At 42.2% G+C, this 20,946-nt stretch overlaps 1 protein-coding gene across 3 annotated transcripts in view; it reads left to right on the top strand.

Annotated features, from left to right (window-relative positions):
• luzp1 (leucine zipper protein 1) overlaps window positions 1-12,612 on the top strand; it is a 45,883-nt gene extending 33,271 nt beyond the window's left edge. For all 3 annotated transcript variants that reach the window (XM_005723814.2, XM_005723815.2, XM_005723816.2), the window contains 6 exons: window positions 1,631-1,985; window positions 2,103-4,329; window positions 5,085-5,662; window positions 5,747-5,866; window positions 10,757-11,025; window positions 11,664-12,612. In XM_005723814.2, coding sequence (XP_005723871.1) covers window positions 1,854-1,985; window positions 2,103-4,329; window positions 5,085-5,662; window positions 5,747-5,866; window positions 10,757-10,990 — 3,291 coding nt within the window. In that variant the 5' untranslated portion in view covers window positions 1,631-1,853 and the 3' untranslated portion in view covers window positions 10,991-11,025; window positions 11,664-12,612. The remainder of the gene's footprint in view (window positions 1-1,630; window positions 1,986-2,102; window positions 4,330-5,084; window positions 5,663-5,746; window positions 5,867-10,756; window positions 11,026-11,663) is intronic.
• The last annotated feature ends 8,334 nt before the right edge of the window (window positions 12,613-20,946 follow it).

Genomic DNA, 20,946 nt, shown 5'->3' with positions numbered 1-20,946 from the left:
AGAGTAAGGTGTTTTGGCATTCAAATAGACAGCTAGGCAAGCAGTTTTCGCTCCAAATTCTTCCATTTGTCTTCCTTCATACTAAGCCCATGTTCTTTATTTCCTCAGTGTCTTACACTCCAGAGAGAAGATTACCAAACCACTAGACCTCATGAAAGTGAAAAATAATTAAAACCCTACAGCCAAAGCCTTTGAGTCCACATTGTGCTTTGTCATTAAGTAATTTTTGCTATACTGACTTTCAAAGCTTACTGCTTTAGTTTATGTTCAACAAGACATTTTATGAACTGCGGGCTGAGCGGTTTGGGTTTTTTACACCATCTGAAACTATAGAAAATATATTATTCTGTCTTGGCGCAAACCACTACGACATGTTTTACCATACTGTATACCATCCACATACGTGGTTCAAAGAGGTGAAATATGTTTGGTGAATTTACTGCACCGGTTGATGTTTTGCAGCAGTAAAAGTTATCTGCTTCAAAAGCAAACTGCAGTAGTCTTTTTATGTAGTGGTGTGTAGCTTCAGACGGGCTGCCTGAGCTGAATGTGGGGTAAGGAAGAGAGACTGCTGATTGTCAGGGGATTAATAAATTATGATGTTGTGCTCTGCTCTTAGGTCGATTTTCTTTTTTCTTTTTGCCCTGGTCAGAATCATTGGGGGGAAGGGACGTAATAGGGTCTAGAAGCACAAGCAGGAGAACTTACTGCTTGAGTCATGATTGACTTAAGTGTGTTGACAGTTAGATTAACCAAGACTCTGCCTACAGTCAGACTGTAATGTGCTAATATTCTGTGTTCTCATCGCACTGAGCCATGCTGAGCTTGCAGTTAGGACTCCCACTCTATTTTTACATCTTTGTACTAAAAACAAAGACAAAGTGATGTAAATATCCCTATTGGCAAGAATGACATTAATTTTTAATTGTCTAATCTGCACTTATGTTGGAGATAATCAAAACCTCCTTGTCATAGTGTTCTCTTTTTAATCGTTACTGTCTGAATGGACTATGAATGGTGTAGTGTTGAAACAGACCGGTAATGTAGTGGAGGACACTGGTGTTATTGAGATATGCCACTGTCAGCAAAAGCAAGCAGGCAAGAATCGATATACGGTAGGATCAAGAGCAGGGACTCAGCATTGTTTGTGTGGGTGTGGGAGCATGTGGAGATGTACTAAAAACCTTGTCATCCACTCACATCCTTTAAATTATGGGCAAGATTAACTGTATGGTAGTTTAGTGGCAAAAGGGAAGGGAGGCATAGTTATGGATTATGTTTGATTATCAAAGTAAGGAAGTGTATTTTTGACACAATTTTTCAAATATGAAAAGATCAGCTGACTTTATGGTTATTCAGAAAAAAACAATTTCTCATTATGTTGCACAGTTGTTATATCGACCTGTGTGTGTGTGTGTGTGTGTGTGTGTGTGTGTGTGTGTGTGTGTGTGTGTGTGTGTGTGGGGCCTGTCCTTATATGGTCTCCATGTGCGTGTGGCACAGGGTTCAGTGAGCTAATTTCTATGTTCTCTGACTTACTTCCTGTACTTACTGTGTTACTTTTGAGAATACAAATGGTTGTCATTGTGAAATTAGAGATGACTAAGTGTTCTCTCTGTGCCTCCTACAGATGACAGATTTGTCTGCTGAAAATCACTGAGGGAATTTTGAAGTCTTAAAGAGACGGTGGCAAAACGAATCAGAACAGCCTAACAAGAAAAAGGAGCTTTTCCTTGACAGCCTAAAGAACTTGGTAGCACAACGGCACAGATGTGGACTCCCCAACAGATTTTCATCAGATAATCTGGACAACATAGAAACTTGGTCGATACAATAGAAAGAAATCTGGAACCATGTCGGATCATAAAGACATGACCCATCGCCACCTGAAGCACAAGCTGCAGAGTCTTGGCCGAAGACTTGATGAACTGGAAGAAGCAACAAACAAGCTACAGAAGTCTGAGGATGAGCTTCTTGACCTACAGGTAAGTTGTTGTGACAGTGTGTGGAGGGTTGTGTGTGTTTGTGCATCTCAAAAGAATGACTGAAGTGAAAAAGAAACGCAGTACATGAAAAGAACTGTTGTACTCTCTCCTCTGCAGGACAAGATTATCCAGGCAGAGGGAAGTAACTCGTCCCTGCTTGGTGATGTGGAAGCCCTGAGAAAACGTCTCTTGAAGATCCAGGGGAAAGATGAGGAGGTACGTAAAGCTGAGGATCTTTGCCGCACAGTCAGAGAGAAACTGGAAGAGGAGGAAAACCTTACGAAAGAGCTAAAGGCAGAAATAGAACGTCTTCAGCGACGGATGGCTGAACTCGAGAAACTGGAAGAAGCTTTTGGGAAAAGCAAGTCTGACTGCAGCCAGCTCTGCCTTAGCCTCAATGAGGAGAAGAACTTAACCAAGAAGCTCTCATCTGAGTTGGAGACACTAAAAGCCCGTTTGAAAGAGGTGGAGGGGTCTGAGACAAAGCTGGAGAGAACGGAGCAGGCCTTGGCTATGGAGCTTGAAAAGCTCAAGGGATTCACCCAAACCTTTGTGAATGAGCGTAAGAGGCTGCTAGAGAAACAAAGAGAGGATGAGAAGACCATTCTGAAATTGGAAGAAAAGCTGGCGCACCAGAAGAATCGCTTTGGCATGTCAACGGATTCTGGCAGAGCAGATTTCATGAGCTCAAGAATTGAAGATGAGCTAACATCCACAGTACTCTTAACAAGTAAGCTGGCTGGACAGAAGAAGAGCCATGACTACTCAAAGCTGTCTGAGAATGAGAAAAACAGCGGTCTTGAAGGCTCGCAGGAGGACAACAAAGTAAAGGAGTTGACACAGGAGGTAGAACGACTGAAGAACCGCCTTAAGCAGTTGGAGATTGTGGAAGAGGATTTGAAGAACTCTGAGTCAAAAAATGGTGAGCTTCACGAAAAGTTCCAGATAGAAAGGGACCGAGTTCGAAAGTTAAATGAGCAGGTGGAACACCTCAGGATGCAACTGTGTGGAAAAGGCGGAATCGGAGGAAATGGAATTGGTAACTTGGATAAACACGGCAATGGAAGCAGCACTGCTAAGGTAATTGAAAATGGCAAAGTTGAAAATGAAGAGACTATCCTGAAGGGAGGGTTTAGACAAGAAAAGCCTAAATATAGAAGTGCAGCAACTGTCCCAGAGCCAAGTTCCCCAAAACATAGGAACAGAGATTTATCTCCTCAGCATAAATCTTGGAACAAAGATTTCAGCAACGCTGAGAAGGGTTCTCCCAAGTCAGTGAGAAGAGCCCTGAGTCCTGCCCAAAAGAGAAGGACACCCAGAACTACAACTACCACAAATTCATCTGATAATGGAATACGAGATACAGTGCGAGGAGCTGAGGAAAAGCCAAAAGGAGCCACATACAGCTCTGTGAATACAACTTCTAGTGATACCAAGAAGGTGTCCGTCCTTAGTCGATACCCTCCAGCAGCTAATGACCAGAAGCCACTAAGGACAGCTCACAAGCATACGGATGACATCAAGAAGAGCAGAGAAAAGTTCTCCAAACTGTACGTAGGTAGTGACAGTGAATCTAACAGCTCTGATGTCGTGCCTGACAGTACCTCCAGTACCATGAACAGCATCTCTGCTCTAGAGAAGGAAACGGCGCCTGTGTCCGAGCAGGAATCAACAGACCAGATTCAGGAATCTGTATCTTCTTCTATTTCTACTATATCCAAAGCCAATGGCTCATACACAGCCTGCAAATCTCACATCAATCCCTTGCTGCCCAATGACCACGGGTCAGAGGGTCATTCTTCTGCCTCAGAAACAGAATCTACTGGATCAAGGCCATCTGAGCTGGACCCTACAGCTGAAGCAGCTGAGGCAACTAGCACAGCTGTAAGCAGTAGGACTGTAACCTCCAGGTATTCTAGATACCCTCAAGTCCAGGACTCTCATTCAGAGGGTTCCTCCTCCAGGAGCTCTTTTGATGAGGAGCTGCACAGCCGGTCACAGGGAGCTGAGGGAGGTCACCAGGGATCCATGCATACTCCAGCAGGGATTGAAATCCAACGAGTATGCAGTCCTAGAGAGGCACTGAGGTCAAGAGCTGTGATCAAGCCTGCTATTGTGGAAATTGACAGAAAGGAAGTAATGATTTCAGAACCCTTGCCTACAAATGGGAAACCCAAGATCTCGACCAAACCAATAGTGACTACTACTAATAAAATCACCAGTAGTATAACCATCTACCCAAATGATCCAAGCTCTTCCAGAACCAGCAGTCGCAGCAGCAGTGTGTCCAGTGAACCTGCACCTATTAAAGGACGCCACACATCTACCAGTAACATCGTTATAGGTACGTGTCAACAATTTAGAATGATCTAGTTAAACTTATACTGCATTTTTCAGGACAGGATCTAGATACTAATTCTAAATAGTACAGTAAAGACAACATTTTTATTTGTTGTCACGTGAAACCTTCTAATTAGTGCTCACAACTTGCAGCACTCACAAAACTGTAGCACACCTTTTGGACAGGCTGTTAGGGTAATTAAACCTGCTACAAGCCCCATTATTATATGTCCAGAAAGTGGTGCATGGTGAACACCTATCATTCATCAGCATCTGCTTCCCCAACATTAAACCTCAGTAAAGGTTTTTTTGTAGCAGTCTGTAAATGTGCTTTTGTCTTCTATAGGATTGGGTGTTTTAATGTAATTAACCCCTAGTCATGTTGGCGGCAGAACCATCTGTCTCTCTGCAGAATGAAATTGTGTTCCCTGAGATGATCATCTTTATTCAGTTCAACTCAGAAAATCCCAACAATCCCCCCCACCCCCTGAGCCACAAGGCTCAGGGATAGGCAGCCACCTGCCTTGACTGGTTACAGATGAGGGGAAAGAAAAGAGAGCCTAGTGACATGGTAATATTTGCTAACAAGCATTAAACACAAACTTAAGCTGATAGGATGTCATTTGTTTTTGTCCTGAGCCAAACTGTTGGACCGAGATTAATTTTGCACCCCCCAAAAACTGATATTTTAAAGCACATGTCAACTTACTGTCAACTTGTTGCATCTGTATAAATGTATCATTTTATTTATATTGCCAGGCCCAAACACTGACCATCATGGCAGTATTTCCGTCCCATATGAGATCTCCATACCCAAGAGTGAGATCACTTTGCGGCCATGCCAGGACCAGGACTGTGGGCCACACAGCGATTCATCATCAAGGTCTAAACTCCACAACTCTTCCAGGGTGGAGACCACTACCAGCCACCTGTGCTGCCAGCGCAGCAACTTTAGCCTCCAGTCCCCGGACGTCACTTCCTCAGACTTCAACGACACAGAATCAGGATTTGAGAGCAGCAGCAGCACGACCACCGTCACCAGCTGGAGAAGCCAACGGCAAAGCCAACCGTCACACGAAGACAGTTTGCCAGATATGAAGAATGTGACCGTGAGAAGCCCCTGGAGGAACAAAAGCGCCATGTCTGTGGACGAGGGAAGTCGAGGAAGGAGTACGAGAGCAATGACAGATGGCGGGTCTGAAGATGAAACCGAAACTGCAACAACGTGGAGGGCTTACAGGGCAACCACCTTTGACACAGAGGACTCTGTAAACAGTGGAAACGGAGGCGGCGGAAATGCTGCAGCACAGAAGGGAGCCAAGCCGTCCCCTGCTGAGGTGGGGAAAGTTAATAAGTGTATATCAAAGTAATTTCACACACAGAGGAAAAAAATAATAGAGGGAATTTTCTCTTTGTCCCAGGTGTACATGCGTAAGATCTCTCAGTCTCCCCCTATGGAAACAGTAGGGTTGGGAAGGGCCATACCCCATGCACCCGTTACCTCTCAGTCCTGGAGCCGATCATATTCACAGCAGCCACCGGTAAGGAAAACTGACTTCAGGTTGTTAACACTTTCCTGTAGTAGATTCAGTTTTATAGGCTTTTGTTTTTATCAGATATGATATCAAACACGTGGCTATTGGATGCAACTTTATTTTCATTTTTGTTCTGCTTTGAAATATGCTTAATGTTCCTTGAGTCTGTTTTCTTGGTACATTTCTCAAGCATTTGTAAATTTAAAAAAATGAATTGGTGATACTCAATTAATAAAGTTGGTATTGCGCTTAGAGTATTGTTCTCTGCAAATAGTTTTAGCATGAAGATAAAGACTCCACACAAAGTGCAGCTGCAGGCCTTAGCTCCTGGTGTGTCCACTTTGCATTAGAGCTCAGCTGGTATTTTTCCCTGACGCCAGGCTCCGTGACTTCAAGCTTAGCACAGCAGTTCTGCAGGCCCCACTCCTGCTGCCCCAGTAAGCACAAAGAGAAAAGGGTGGGACAGAAAGTAGTAAGGATGGAAATGAAAAAGACCTCAACAGGGGGAAAAGTAGGTTAGAAAAACCTCAAGGAGAAGAAAATAGCTTTCTCCTATGTGAATGTTCTACCACATCAGTGAGAGACTCAGTTTGCTATTCTGGAAGACACCATGTAATAAGCAAAGGTGTCTGTTAAGGTCTGCGACTTTATTTTATGACTTTATTTTCTACATAGTATGTTGTCACTGTTTATAAGAGCTTAATTTAAAAAATTTCAATTTATGTGTGGCAAATTTTTCCACTGTTAGCCTCACATATTACATTGTGATATGTGGGCCATTGTGATTATATTGTGATATCATGTATGTGAGATCATAAAAAAATGGAGTGTGAATATTTCACATGTGTATTTTGTATGTAGTGATGCTGCGATTTATAAATACATCGTCATGGATCGCTGTCATGCATGTTCAGTAACGTGTCAGGGGAAATCTGGGGTTTTGGGTCTTTCAGCATCATAACCATCTAGCTGGGGTTGATCAGCATGAATCCCTGGAGCAAGCCAAGGATCTCCCCTCTTCAACTCCTCTTCTAGTGGCTTTTTCTGTGGATACAGCGTATTTCTCCCTCCTTTGTCATTCAATTCACTCCTATCCTCGTCAGTGCTCAGTAGAGAGACAGACCGCTGTAATTGCGTCACAACTAGGTCGCTAGGCACAGCTTCGGCATGTCTCCACAAATCCCTTGATTTTGGTGCTTGTTTGATAGAGTCTGACCTGACAGCCTTGTCTTCTCAGAGTGTAGCATGGGTAACATTCTCTGGGACATGGCATTCCCTGTCTTATCCAAGCATTTTTGCAGTTTTAGACCTCAAACAGCGGATTGTTTATCAACATGTCTTAATTTCTTTTGTAGGAAAATGAGCCTGCAGTGGTTCGAATCTTAGTCTTTACTTACATATCCGCACTACTACATACACATACTATAGTATATAGGTTTACTTTATTCAAAGCAGGGAAAGCAGGCTCAGACACTGGAACATTAAGCTGGAGTCTCTCCTCTGAATCAAGCGTGGTATAAAAACAATACAGCTAACATGGCCTTGGAGCTATAATTGCCTGCAGGACTCCTCCCCAGTCATTATCATCAATGGGCTTAATGAAATCTACCCAACACTGAGCCCCAACCCCCAAATGCCCCCTTTCATCACTGATATTTAGCAGACCGGTAGAAAAAGTGTGAAGGGCCTTGCTCTTTTTCTTTATCATAAAACCCTGGCATTAACAAAATAACCTTGAGTTTTATATTTTTTTAATGCTCCCATCAGGCAGTGCCCACTCAGTGCCACTCAGCCTCGACCTTAGCTCTGCAATTACACAACCACAACTTCTTAAGATAAGCCTCCTGTCCCACATCACTGATGCTTTGTGGTCCGGGAACCCGGAACCATCGAACAAGTCCAGTCTTCGTTGTTTAAGATCGGCTGTGAACTGTTAAACCACCGTCCCCCTGTTCATTTTTTTGTCACTCGTGCACTTTTTAATTTTATTGTGGGAATTTCCCAAATCCACTCTGCGGTAGAACCTTGTTCATCATGACATTTCATGCATGAACTGGTCACTCGATTTGGATAGCAATTATGTGCAGAAATTACCCCAGTGCAATAAAAAATAAGTTTCTTCAAAAACAAAACTGGGCTTTGAAGCGTGTCTTGGAGCAAAGCCGATCATCTTTGGTTTGGATTTGTAGAATATTTCAGCGGTCTGAACTGCGTCCGTTCCCAAGAGGCTTGGATAAATACAGCTGTACTTAGGACAGTGGAGGGTTGGGATTAGTCTGTGTTTGCAGTGTCAGAGGTTGATAAAAGAGGGTTGTGTTATTACAAGGTTGCAGACGGAGCCGCTCTCAACATCATTAACTGACACCCCATCAGTTGTTATTCAGCTGGGTGGGCATCTGTGTTCCTCTTGATTCATCAAAGTTTGTTTTTGTTTGACATGTTTGCTCCTTGTAAAATTGTCTTTGAACCTTAAAATGATGAATGAAGAACATTTTAGAAAATTGAGTTTTTCTTCTAGAGATTTAAACATCAGATTGTTGTGACTATCTTTCATGCCCTGGTGATGGAAGGAGAGCAGACTGAAAATCAGCTTTCTGTGGACCAGTGAGGACATATTGGTCGATAGGCATTAAGGAGGAGAAAACACTCCCAATTCCTATAAGTACCCTCAGCACCCTGGGCAGACTGATAGCTTATTGATTAGCTTTCACTTTTGAACCTCATGTATAAATTATCTAGAGGTTATTTATAATAGAGACAGACAGACATCTTTTCCTCCAGTGAAAGGTCATGGTCATATCTAGTTTATCTGAACCAACACTTTAGCAGCGTGACTAAACTATCAACTGCTTTGGCTTGTAGTGATGGCATTTATCGAGACTCATTCAATCTTTTATCCTTTTAGAGCTTCTACGATGTTCATATTTGTGCAGTGGCATCAGTTACCCTTTGTACTACAAGTATGAGCAGATGGCTTGATGGTTAGCATTGCTGCTAACAATAAGCATGCTAGCAAGGAAAGCTGTGTGTGTGCCACAGCTCCACAACACACGTTCACACATACACAGCCGCTCGCATTGCATTCCAAGCACACTTGATTTGAATTGCCTAACAGGCCGGCATTTAAATAGGGGTTGCTTGTTTTCTGTGGCAGTCACTCCACACCTTAGACTGCAAGAGCAGAATGTCTTTGTAGTACTTCCATCCCATTGTAGCAGTAGGAAACTTCAGCCTGCACTCGAATGAGCTGTGAATTTACGTTTGGCCAAGGAGCGAGGCACCAGAACATATTATACTGGCAGTAAAGTGTGGAGTCAAGAGTTGATCCACTGTTAACTGTCCTCCTGATTTTTAAAATCATTACCAGTGAGATTGTCGGAAGTTCCACCTCTTGTGAAACAAGTCATCAGCAAACAAGAAACCACAAACAGAAAAAGCTGATCTGGAAGAACTTGAATGCACTATTGTATTTATTTCACAAATCTGTTGGCCATAAGTTCATCAAAGAGCAAAATTCATCCTCAGACACACTTAGTCATATTTCAGTATTTTGGCCAAGATGCTCCTTCAGTTGGAAGCGCGGAGAGAAGCCATTCTCATGTCAGTGCCCCAGATAAAAGCTGAAGCAGGTTAAACAGCTATGCTGGCTTTGTTAAAAGGACATTCCTGGCCAGTTCTCCCTTGAAAATTTGATTAAATCTCGAGGGATTTACTGGGTGGAAAAAGGTGAAATAAATAAATAATCCTGAAAACGTAAAACTCACAAAAATACTGCAACATTTCCTGGTTTAGTCTGTACAAAAAGTGTAATTTGATGTGGACAAAGACTCCAGAAAAACCTGTTTCAACCTTTTTTTTTTCTTTTTTTTTTTAGTCTGGCTTCATATTTTTCATAGATATGTGAAACTTTAGACTATTTCCCAAAAGTCAAACTAATTTTCTTAATATCTTAGAGTATGTGGCTTGTTCATTTGACATATAAAAGCTGGTCAAAGAGCAGCACTTTTGTGCAATGTGTGTGGGGGGTTTTGTTGCAGTTTTATTTAACCAAGCATTATTTTAATTCCACTGCCATGTGTTGTACGGTACAAACCTCCCGTTGGGTGTAGGAGGAACTCTACATCCATTTCGAGGAAAGTTCGTGAAAACTCCCAGTCTTGGAGCATTAACTTACCATAGAAGGAGAATATGCCACTTGACGGTTTCCTCCCACAGTGACTGAAGCAGGAAGTGACCACACTGAGTACACCCACTTTGGCAGCCTTCACTGGTGACTGATTTCCTGTCTCCCCCAGGAGACTGTGAAAGGCAGACCAGCAGGGCTCCATTAAAGCCAATTAGCAAGAATGCTTTCTAAAACTGCACCAGAAGCCAACTCCAGCCCACCAAATGTCACTAATTATGGTGCTTTTTTAAAAACTGAAATTACAGGAGTGGGGTGCTGTTTCTGTGTGCTTTAAGAACTGCATCGTCATCCAACTCTCGCTTTCTTAGAGAAGAGTTACTGAGGTTATGAGAGGGGACGTGCCATTGTATCCACCACAAACTAGAAACTTGGGGTTTGTTTTCTAGTGAGCCCGCCAAATTATAAATCTCTCAGCTTGGGGTATGTTTGGGGTTTTTGGTTGGGGATTTTTCCCCTGGCAGAAATCCACATGGCAGACTTTACTTGTCGCACACCAGTTAACATTAACGGCATGTAGTCAATGCCCGCATAAGACAAAGGTCCGAACAAGGCCCCACAAAATGCCCAGAGCTCCTATAGACAAACTCCAGAGTTTGGCATTAAATTTCAGCAAAGAAATCCAAATTATTCCTCTTAAACTTGGAAAAGCGCTTATTTCGGATGCCAGTTAATACAACAGCCAGTTTTTAAATGTAATTTCTTTCTTCCAGGCTTCTGATAACTTGGACCCCAGTCCAAACCCGAGTCACAGCCCAGCCTCTTGGAGACGACAGATACCCAGTAGTGATCTGGGGACCTCTTACGATCGGATAAGCAGGACACCCGGAGCCTCTAGAGGAGGGGAGCCCTGGTCCAGTCGGGGGCAAGGCTTAGGGGCCAGAGCTGAGGGGAGGAGCGGAGCGGGAGGCAGACCGTGGAGCCAGCGTCAGTCAGAGCAACATTAGACCAAGTGAGGAGGAGGATTGAAGCAAGTGGGCAGGTAGGAGGTGGCTGGATTTTCTTTTCTTTTAACTCCTGATAGTTAATTAAAATATACAATCATTAATTACCCCTTTTGGAACAGCGTCTCATCTCTAAAGGGGCTTTCTCCTTCTATTTATATATTATCGTCATAGCGACAGTGATGAAATCTTTGCACAAGGCAGTTTACGAACTGTGCTGCAGCAAAATCCTCAAGTTTAAATATGCTTTTTTTGGTGACTTCCTCTGGAAAGACCAGCATAATTAGGGATAAATTATGGAAAATGAGAGAAAAGCTCACTTTGAACCCGGATAAGCATACAGTAACTTCATTTAGGATTGGAGACCTCATTCCTCCATCATACTAATGATATTCACATTTTACATGTACAGCTGATTTACCGTAAAAGACTAAAAGACTGGAAATTAAAAATTGTGATTTAAATTGGAAGTGTACCAATGAGCTCGGTCTCAATATTTTTCCCCAATAATTGCTTGCAAATTATCTTGTTCTTTCTGGCAAACTTTCCACGAAATTATAAGGAAATTACAGACCAGTCATGTTTCTAACAAAGATGAATAGTTACGATAACATTTTTTTAAAATGAAGGATTAAATGTGTCTCTTTTCTATTCATTTTTCCCCCTCCCATAACAGCACTCCATTAAGCTCTCAACTGCAAAATAAGGGCCAAGCGCTAGTTTCCCATCAAATGACGGCTACATAGATCACCACCACCTACAGCAGACAACAGTTTTGCAGCCACACTGAACAACAAACCACCGACCTGATGACGAGTGTACGCTGAGACATGGACGCTTCTTCCTATTCAAAACTGTTCCAGAAAAAGCCGTGCATGGAAGGTCAGCGCCTGTACAGTGTTTTTGGAGGTTTCCTCACCGGCCAGTGTATTATCTTCTGCTTCTTCTGTTGGATGTATTATAGTGTAATCCTGAAACTTGACAAGGGAGAGGCTGGCACGCTGCGCAGGGCTGGAGATTTTCCTGTGCGCCAGAGTTGGAGGAAAATAGACTCAAGAGAGTTTGTTACAGTAACCTCAGAGTAGCTGGAAATGTCACTTGTGCTTCAGAACTTCAACTTTTCTTCATCACTGAAAAGACGAACCCAATCCTCAGTCAACAGCAGCGCATCTTTCTCTCTCACAGGGCTGGATTTTCCCGTAGGATTCTCTATAAAACCAAACGATCGCTACTTTAAATGTGACCAAAAACAGGAAGCGAATTCCCCTCGGTTTTGTTTCAGACTCGTTTTTCCTTCTGAAAACCTTCATCCAATCCCATCCCATCCCTTCACTCCTTCACCAAACACAAGCCATGCAAACGTATCCACAAAACAAGAAGCAAACACATCCACATTTTTAACTTTCGGTTTAATTTCAGCCCATATCCCGACTTTCCAGCATGCGGTAACCTCAAACTGGATTTAATTTGAGGTCTTAGATGCTGAATGAAGATTTGCATGTTTCTAAGTAATAAATGAAGAACACTTGAAAGATTGTGACTCAGCATGCTTAAAGGGTTGCCGGTTGGCTGGATTTTTAGGTGCACACACACACACACAAATACAAATACAGACGTACACACAGACACATTTTTCTTTTTTCTTTTGTCTTCACAGGCCAGGACCTTGTTTATGTTTTTCTGTTATTTTGATTCTTTTGTAATTCGCTTCCTGTTCTGCATCATCCTTTCGCTTTCTTCTCAACCGTGTCATTTGAAAAAAGAAAGTGGACTGCACGCAATGAAATGGAATGCACATGCAAGAAGAAAAAATAAATAAATAAAAAACAAGAGGATGGGGGGTGGCATTGTTTATAACCTCAAACCATGACACAGTTTCCATGGTTCAGTATTTTACAGCTGTTGCAACTGTCCTCATCCATGTGTTTTGAAAGAGCCATAGCAAAAATGGAGTTTCTGTTTGAACTGAACTTTGGACTTTCGATTACCAGCAACCATGGCCTGGCAGGGTGGGACATTTTTTAGTGCTGCCATAAGTACTGTGTACACACCAGTCATAGGAACGACCCAAGGGCGTTGGACTTCTAACCAGGAAGTGACAGTCCTGCTTGTACGTGACTTGGTTCGCCGTGCGAATCGTGCTAGTGTCTCTCTTTCTTATTTCTATAGAGGTGTATTATTTTGTTACGACGATAAACAACACCTGGTGGGTTGGTATGTTGGAGCAATCACTCATTGCCAGGGGCCACTACGGCGGAGACTGTGCAGTAGAATTCAATTTAGCCACCGGCCAGTAATAAAATGAGGTGGTTTTTTTTGTTTGGTTTTTTGCTGAGGTCATCAGAAACCCTGCTGACGTATTCAAGTTTCTCCATAAAGTCTATCAACAGGCACCGGCAGGATCTTGAGACTGTTACAGAAGATTGACTGCAGAATGACAGGCTATGTAAACTTTTAATCCTAGAACAAAATTTATGAATGTTGCTCAGGAGGAATGCAGCTGAGAATGACCAATTGCTCGATGGCTTAATGCTCCGATCCAACACGACTGCATTCTTTGTCTCTCGCATCTGTTAAACTGTAGACGAGGGGGGGGAAAGAGAGAAAAACAGAACCATAACTGTGACAACTCTGGACCAAGTTCTGGATCTGTGAAAGAACTTGGGACTTTTTAAAAGCCTGCTCTCCATCTGGCTCCTCTGCTGTTGTGGATTTTAATGCTGTGTTGTCGGACCCTGCTGGGGATGATCTGGTTCACTTATTTTTTTTGTTTGTTTTTTTTTTTTTTTTTTGGTCTCCTGTATTCTACCAGCCGCCATCAAGCTGTAATATTTATTAGTCTCCACATATGTGCAGGTTCTTTTATTGTGAAAAGATCTGCCTAATGGCAGGACCTCTGTCTGTTGCCACTTTGTCACTTTACAGTTTATGCAAGCAGGAGATTATATGCAATTAAACTGTCCCCCGCCCACCCCCACTGCAATATCTGTAACCATTTCAGCCGTCATCGTGTACAAAAAGAGGTGACGACTGTGTAAGTGAGAAGTTTGCTAGTTTAAAACTAAAAGTTTACCTTTAGGAGTGCACATTTTCACCAGTCTGTCTTTCCATTATGTTTACCTTCTTGCAGTAATATCTACAGCATGTTCGTCTGTGCCTTGAGATGCGGTATAAGAGGTAAACTGTCCCAACAAATTCAGACCATCGCACAATTTCCTTACACTTGCAGTAAACATAAATAACATGCAATACAAACATGTAAGGTTTTGATTTGTTCCGTTTGCATTTAATTGCATTTTTCTTTTATTTGAGAATAGTTTTGGTTGACATTGTAAAATTATTTTTAGGGGAAATCCTCCCTGAAACTGTTAAAGGACACGAGTCACGCCGCTGTGTGGATTTGACTGTCAGAGTCACAGGGTGCAGCTCCGCCTCTGAAAGGCTTGCTTTGTGACTAGCCGCCTCCGCCGGCTTTATGATGGCGCAAAAACGGACCAGACGCACTGTTTAGAGCTCTCAGTGCACAAGCCAAGACATGATGATCATGTAGTCCTCCTGTGCTCCCTCTGTTATTCTTCTACTTCTCATTTACCAAGAGAGAATGCCCTCTCGTCCCCAGTCTCTCATCTTTTCGGCCAATTTTAACTTTCCTTTTAGGATTTTGCTAAAAATCAAGTGTCCCTTCCTCCTCCCTCTGTTTCTCTGTATTTTCCTTAGATTCTCACTTCCTAAAAGGAAAACCTTTTCCCTAAACAGCAGTGATGTGTGCTACTGGTGCAGAGGCTCGTTTTATTGAAGGCCAGAGGCCTGTCACCAGAAAATGATGGGCAGTTCCCTGAGTAGCTGAAAGGTGAAAGGTCAGGTCTGGGTCTAATCCTGTCTCTACATCTTGATTCAGGGCTTCTAAATACAGGAGCGTCAAAAATGGCCAGCTTGGCAGTGACGTGCACATGATGATAATTAAAACATCCAGGGGGGGGTATCGAGTTTCAGTTTCTCCCACATATACACGTGCTCTTCTCTTAGTGCGTTTGTTGCTGTTGTTGATATGTCAGCGAGGGTTCTCATTTAAAGCTCAAGTGGCGTCTGCAGAGCCCTGAGTTGGCTGGAGGGCGTTTGTGGGTCAGGATGGTGATGCAAGCACCTGAGCCACAGCCCGTTATCCTGCCTCATGGGCCATAAAGTTCTTGTTACTGTTTCCCTCCAATCCAACGTGATGCTCCACCACCGATCCCTAAGCATCTCCACCTGTGAGTTGTTTCTTTTGAATCTTTCTCGTCCTTTCTTTCCCTAAAGAGTGTTTGAGTTCGGGGTGGGGGTGTTCCAGCTGTCAGAAACTGTAGGTTTTACGATGCGTGGCAGGTTTCTCCTCCTCAAGGTCGGGTTCAAAGCAAGCCGGGCTGGGTAAAGGCCAAAGTTGAAACTATGCGATCCACCTTTCTTCCTTCTAAGGCCCCAATGTTCCCAAACGCTACTGCTAAACCTGATCGAACATCCACTCCATCCAGTGAGACTCAGCTGGACTGTCCCAGCATGAAGACCACCCGTGGCATCTGTGTGCGCTTATGTGATTGTGCAAAATGCAACTGCTCACAGGCGACAGGTCTTACTCAATGCTTCGGTGAAAGTTGGTGCAGTGTCAATTGGTTTTTGGGGGAGCTGCAGTGATAATTTCACAGGTTTTAAGGATTCCGGGGCTGTTTTCTTTTCCTGATGTCTCCTCTGATTTGTGATTGATGGTTGAATGTGGACTGAATTACAGCAATGGTGTAATAGCTGCTGTTTAAAAACAAAAAGAGGCTGCTTCTGCTTTCCTGCTAGGATACCAGCTAAAGAGTTAAGAGAAATCCTCTGAAGATGTGTTGGTATATCTATAAACATCCGTTATTTTGTTTTTCCTTTTATAAAAGTAGACTAGAATGTACTTAGTGGAGATCGGAGGAATGTTAGCAGGCCCTTGTCCTCAAATGCCTCCATTGTGAAGCCAGGGTTATGGTGTCATTGGGGTGTCACAGGCTGTAATCTGCACTTAACCAGCACTTAAACAACTAATGCCCCCTTCAAGTCCCCCATTGTTAAAACGTTTTCTCTTCTGTGCCCCCAAAATTGTCCGTAGCTGTTTGCTGAATGTACCACAGCTGGTTATGTAGGGTTTATTATCTGTTTCTTTTCAAGAATCATCTCAGCAGGTAAAGGAAATTGGCATGCACTCAGTGAAAAATCATGTTTGCGTCTCAGCCTTTTAACAATGTGCCAAAATCATTCCACAGTATTTACAGTTTACAGAGATGGTGCAAAAGTTTCCCCAGGAGGACACGGTGTGTCTTAAGGTTCTGAAATAAAGGGGAAATATAAGTGAGGTTTGTCTTTTCTCTGTCATCTCTCTTCTTATGTATTTTTTTTTTCTCTTTGTTAAACAAAAGATGTCTTATTTTGGAATCTATATTGGATAGATTTTATTTAAGGAAAAACTAATTTTGTAAAGTGGGCCTTATTACCGAAATATATAAAGTATTTGTCCATCTTGACTTAAAGACTTTTTTGGTTTTCGAGGTAATGTATCTCCTTTTTCTTTGTCACACTCCTGGAGAGTTCTTCTTCATGTATTTTGTGCTTGGTAGTTTTAATGCAAGACATTTCTCACAACTTGGAGACATGATGACGCACCGTGGATGAGGAAAAAGAGAAAGAGAGAAGCCAGCGTCGAGCGATGGTCTTTGAAGAGTGAGAGTCACGTGCGTTTTATCAGAGCTGAAGAGGTCTCCGGTGTTGAGCGGTTCAACACGTGTCGACCCCTTTTCTCTTTTTTGGTTTCATGTTTTCTTTTTAAATCGGGGACCATTCACTGCTCCAGCCTCTCGCTCATAAATTCAGGGTTTGTACATCTTCTGTGCTGTATGTTTGAAAGTGCTGCCAAAGAAAGAAGGGTGCAGGTCCCCAGACATGTGTATATATTGAAAACACACAATCTTAACAGGAACAATCGGATAACGAATTAAAATAATACATTTTTGTTTAACTGGATGTTCTCTCTCTCTTAACGCTGATTCATCCACATCTAAGAATTTCTGAACTGTACAAATGAGGCGTTTATTTGTTTGTTTATTTGGGTTTTATTAATAGATGAGTGTATATAAATGTGTGTGCAGAACAAGGAGACTGACAGACAGAGGTGTCAAACACAGACGTATATGTAATTAAAATCGGATCAAAATTGTTTTATGATTGATTACTGCTTCTCTGTGTCAGCAATGCCAGGCGTACTGTGTGGGGAGGCTTTTTTTTTTTTTTTTCCAATTTAAACTTAATACATTGTGCATGTTTTAACCTTTCTGTGGCTGGCGCACTCTGCATGTAGGTCTCTTGAAGCTGTACAGCAGACCATATGTATTCCAATAAAAATAAAAACCGACCTGTTTGTAAAGCGTCTCCGTGTTGGAACCTGTGTAAAAATGCAAACGTGTATGTTAATCTCGTTTTATGTTCTTTGTCCAACAAGCTCAGCAAGTTTTGATTTCATAGCGGTACACCCATTTTGTGCGTGCGTGCGTGTGTGTGCGTGTGCAAGAGAGAATCCTGGTTTAAACAGAGTGGAGAGAACCGCACCTGATAGTATGCAAAATAAGCAGGGAGACAAATGAGGCAAAATTGGTCAGGTACAAAGGGGGGGGGGAAACCGCAGGCTGCTGTGGAATGCAAAGTCAGCACACACACATCTTTCTCTTAAACAGCTACGCCTTGCTTTGTGAAAGCCAGCATTTCTTTTCCTGCAGCTGTAGGTTGCTTTGAAATAGCCCCGTCTTACTCAGTAAGTCACTCTTTTTATGATGATTACCATAAAAAGACCGAGTCTCAGTTATTTTGGAAATCATGGGTAACACTGGCTGAATCCCAGAGGAGTTGTAATTCCTATTCCTTTTCCAGCTTGAGCTGCATGGTGCCAGTTTTTTTGCACCTCCAGAGTACAAGCCTCAGCACGTTCAGTCGAGCTGCCAGGCTTTCAGGTGCAGGACTGAACTAAAGATGTCTCATATAATGTACCATAGACCAGGGATATCAAACTCCTTTTACATCACAGGATACATACAGCCCACTTCAGATGAATGAAATTCCCATTTCTGTCAATGTAAAGAAGTGTGACTACACATTTAATCCCTGCATAAGAATATATGTTAGCAAAAGAAAAAAAAAGTGATTTCAACAATCATCAGTTTTTCTACCTGACAATGATATGCTGCTGTATTAAAGAATTAATATAATATATATATATAATAATAATAATAATAATAATAATAATATAATTCAATAAAAAATACACTTTTATAGTAGATGGTGAAAACTGGAGTTTTTCTCTCTTATAATTGCTTATTTATTCATTATGCTCATTGGTGTAGTATGAATGTGTATGGGGCATCCCTTTAATCAGGAGGAAAAGCTGTGAAAGTTTATGAAAGTGCAGTTAAGTTCCAAATTTATGCCCTCCTTCACATTTTCCAAAGCCATCGAGTGTGCGGGGCCATTTCTGGCCCCCTGGCCTTATGTTTGACATCCCATAAATTTGTATAGATGGTGATTATGTAATATTGCTTTAAGGTTCAATCGTTCCATCAGCCACATCATTGGGTTTAGTTGCTTATTAATGCAAACATCAGCTGACATGGTAGCATCACATGACACAGGAGGGTTGTTAAACATCTTTGAGCTGATGGGAAAGCAACAGTAACTCTACAGACACTCGTTACAACAAGGGCATGCAGAGGACCACACTGGTTACTATTCCTGTCAGCTAACAATAAAAAACTGAGGTTACAGTTTACATGGAAGAACAGATGATAGGATCGGAATCTGCCCTACCAGCTCTGACCAGAGTGCACACATCTTCTGATGACTGCTTCCAACACGATAATGTACCATGAAGGTGTTGATGAGTTCACTGTACTCCGATGCACCTTTGGGATGTGGTGACTGTGCATCCAGTAAATCAAAAAGGGGGACCAGTTAAGTACTGGTGAGATGTACCTTACGTGTCCAATGAGTAGGTGTTAATTGTGAAGATATTTTAAAATGTTTGACATGTCACAGTTGAAAAAAAAATAGTAACAGTTGCTTATTTCCATTCAGTTTCATAGTCCTAGTGTTAAAGAGTCACTGCTATTGTCAGTCACACCTGTGGTTTTGCTTCTGCAATGTGAATAAAGAGACAAATAGTCACATCTAGCAAACCCGCAGGAATCAAACTCGTTGAAAGTCATGGGTTAACCTGCTGTTGTGGTTTTAATCTGCCCCACATTCAGATGGATGGGAGGTGGTGCCTGTTTGGACCCTGGTACTTCTGAGCCTCAGCTCTGATGGCTGACCTGAATTAGTGCTGTGAAGTCAGCCGTAGAAATGACTCAGTGGCACTCCAGGCGAGCGGAGGAGTGAAGCAGGATAGAGATCACACATTACAGCAGGTGTGAAAAGAAAACAGAGTGGGATGTTTACTGAGTGAACATGCAAAGGGTCAGAGGTCAATTGTGCAGAATTATATAAGTTTTAGAAGTGGCACTAGAGTGATTTTTATTTATTTATTTTTTGTACTTAATTTAGACAACCATGAGTGATGGGAAGATAATTCGTTGTACTGGTATTTAGTCATAAAAGTATACTAAAGGAGAGATGTGATGAACAGCACGTGGGAGGTTTTGTACCTGCATTAGCACACATTTCACCCAGCGGCTATGGAGCTGTAGTTACTTACAGACTTTTATAATACTTTCTGCCTCTCTATAAACCAATCAGTTGATGTGGGCTACAGGCTATTATAAAAAATAACCTCACCAGTCAACAGTTACACACTGCTCTGAGTCTATGGTTTACCAGGGAGGTGAAAATATCTGAGTGCAGCAGTCCAAAACCCCAGCTCAAATTACTGTTGTTACATCAAACATCTCCTTTGGTCACGATAATAATAACCACAGCTCTGAGGAGGGGAAAAAAAGGCCCATGACGCTCAAGAGTGCATGGAAACAGAGGGGCACCGAGCCCTGAAACTTCAGAAAAAAACCTCATAGCTCAAGGCTGACCATTTTAATCTCCCCCTTCATTCATCAGATCCCCCACTATGTGGAGCTGCTGCCAGGGACCCTCATCTCTCTCTCAAAAACACAAACAGTACCACAGACCCTGGGAGGCGGCCAGACCTGCAATGAAGGAGGGTCACCGAAGGGTCAAAGCAGATGCAGCCATGTTACATGCAAATGAATGTAAAAGCGCAATCACGACACAGTTGCAGGTAGTAGAAGCTCAAGAAAAGGGGGGGATGAATCCTGAAATCTGACAATCTACACATTTAAATCTAAGATTTCCCCCCCAAAAAAAGAGTCTTTAATATATGTCTTTTCTTCTTTTAATAAAAGAAACTGACAATACAAAAAAAGTGTTGATCACAATAAACAAAAAAGTTAATTCTTTGAATAGCTCTCTTTAACTTGTAATACAAGTCTTTTTCAATACACTTTCCAGCCTAAACAAATGAAATTTAACAGGCACACAGTTACAGTATGTGTGCCTGTAACATGTTAAGCTTTAAGACAACAAGACAAAAACAAAAGTCTTCTGGAGGAACAAAAGAACATAAATAAGACATTCGGCTCTGATAGCTCCACATCGAATCACTCCAAGTACCGAAAGTAATTCCATGCCGGCAAATCTAAAACAACAACAACAAAAAAGATTTTTCCCCTCACGGTTCCCTAGCAACCCAGTCTATGTAGTAGGTCATATCCTATTCTGGTAGTAGTTTGTAGTTGTACTATCTGCATATTTTCACATTTTTCTGGGACCTCTTAAGAGCCAAACTATGTCTGAAGAAATGGTCTAAGGCAAAAGAATCTTAATTAAACGCATGTCCAGAAAACTCTAGAAGTCTCATTATTTTATTCTAATAGCAAAACTTATTGGGGGATTTAAAAAAAAAA

This window comes from Pundamilia nyererei, unplaced genomic scaffold (genome assembly GCF_000239375.1).
Source record: "Pundamilia nyererei isolate P.nyererei 1_Seehausen unplaced genomic scaffold, PunNye1.0 scaffold00010, whole genome shotgun sequence".
Classification (NCBI taxonomy): Eukaryota; Metazoa; Chordata; class Actinopteri; order Cichliformes; family Cichlidae; genus Pundamilia; species Pundamilia nyererei.
The sequence above is the reverse complement of the archived record's forward strand: the minus strand, read 5'-3'. Positions and strand labels throughout refer to the sequence as shown.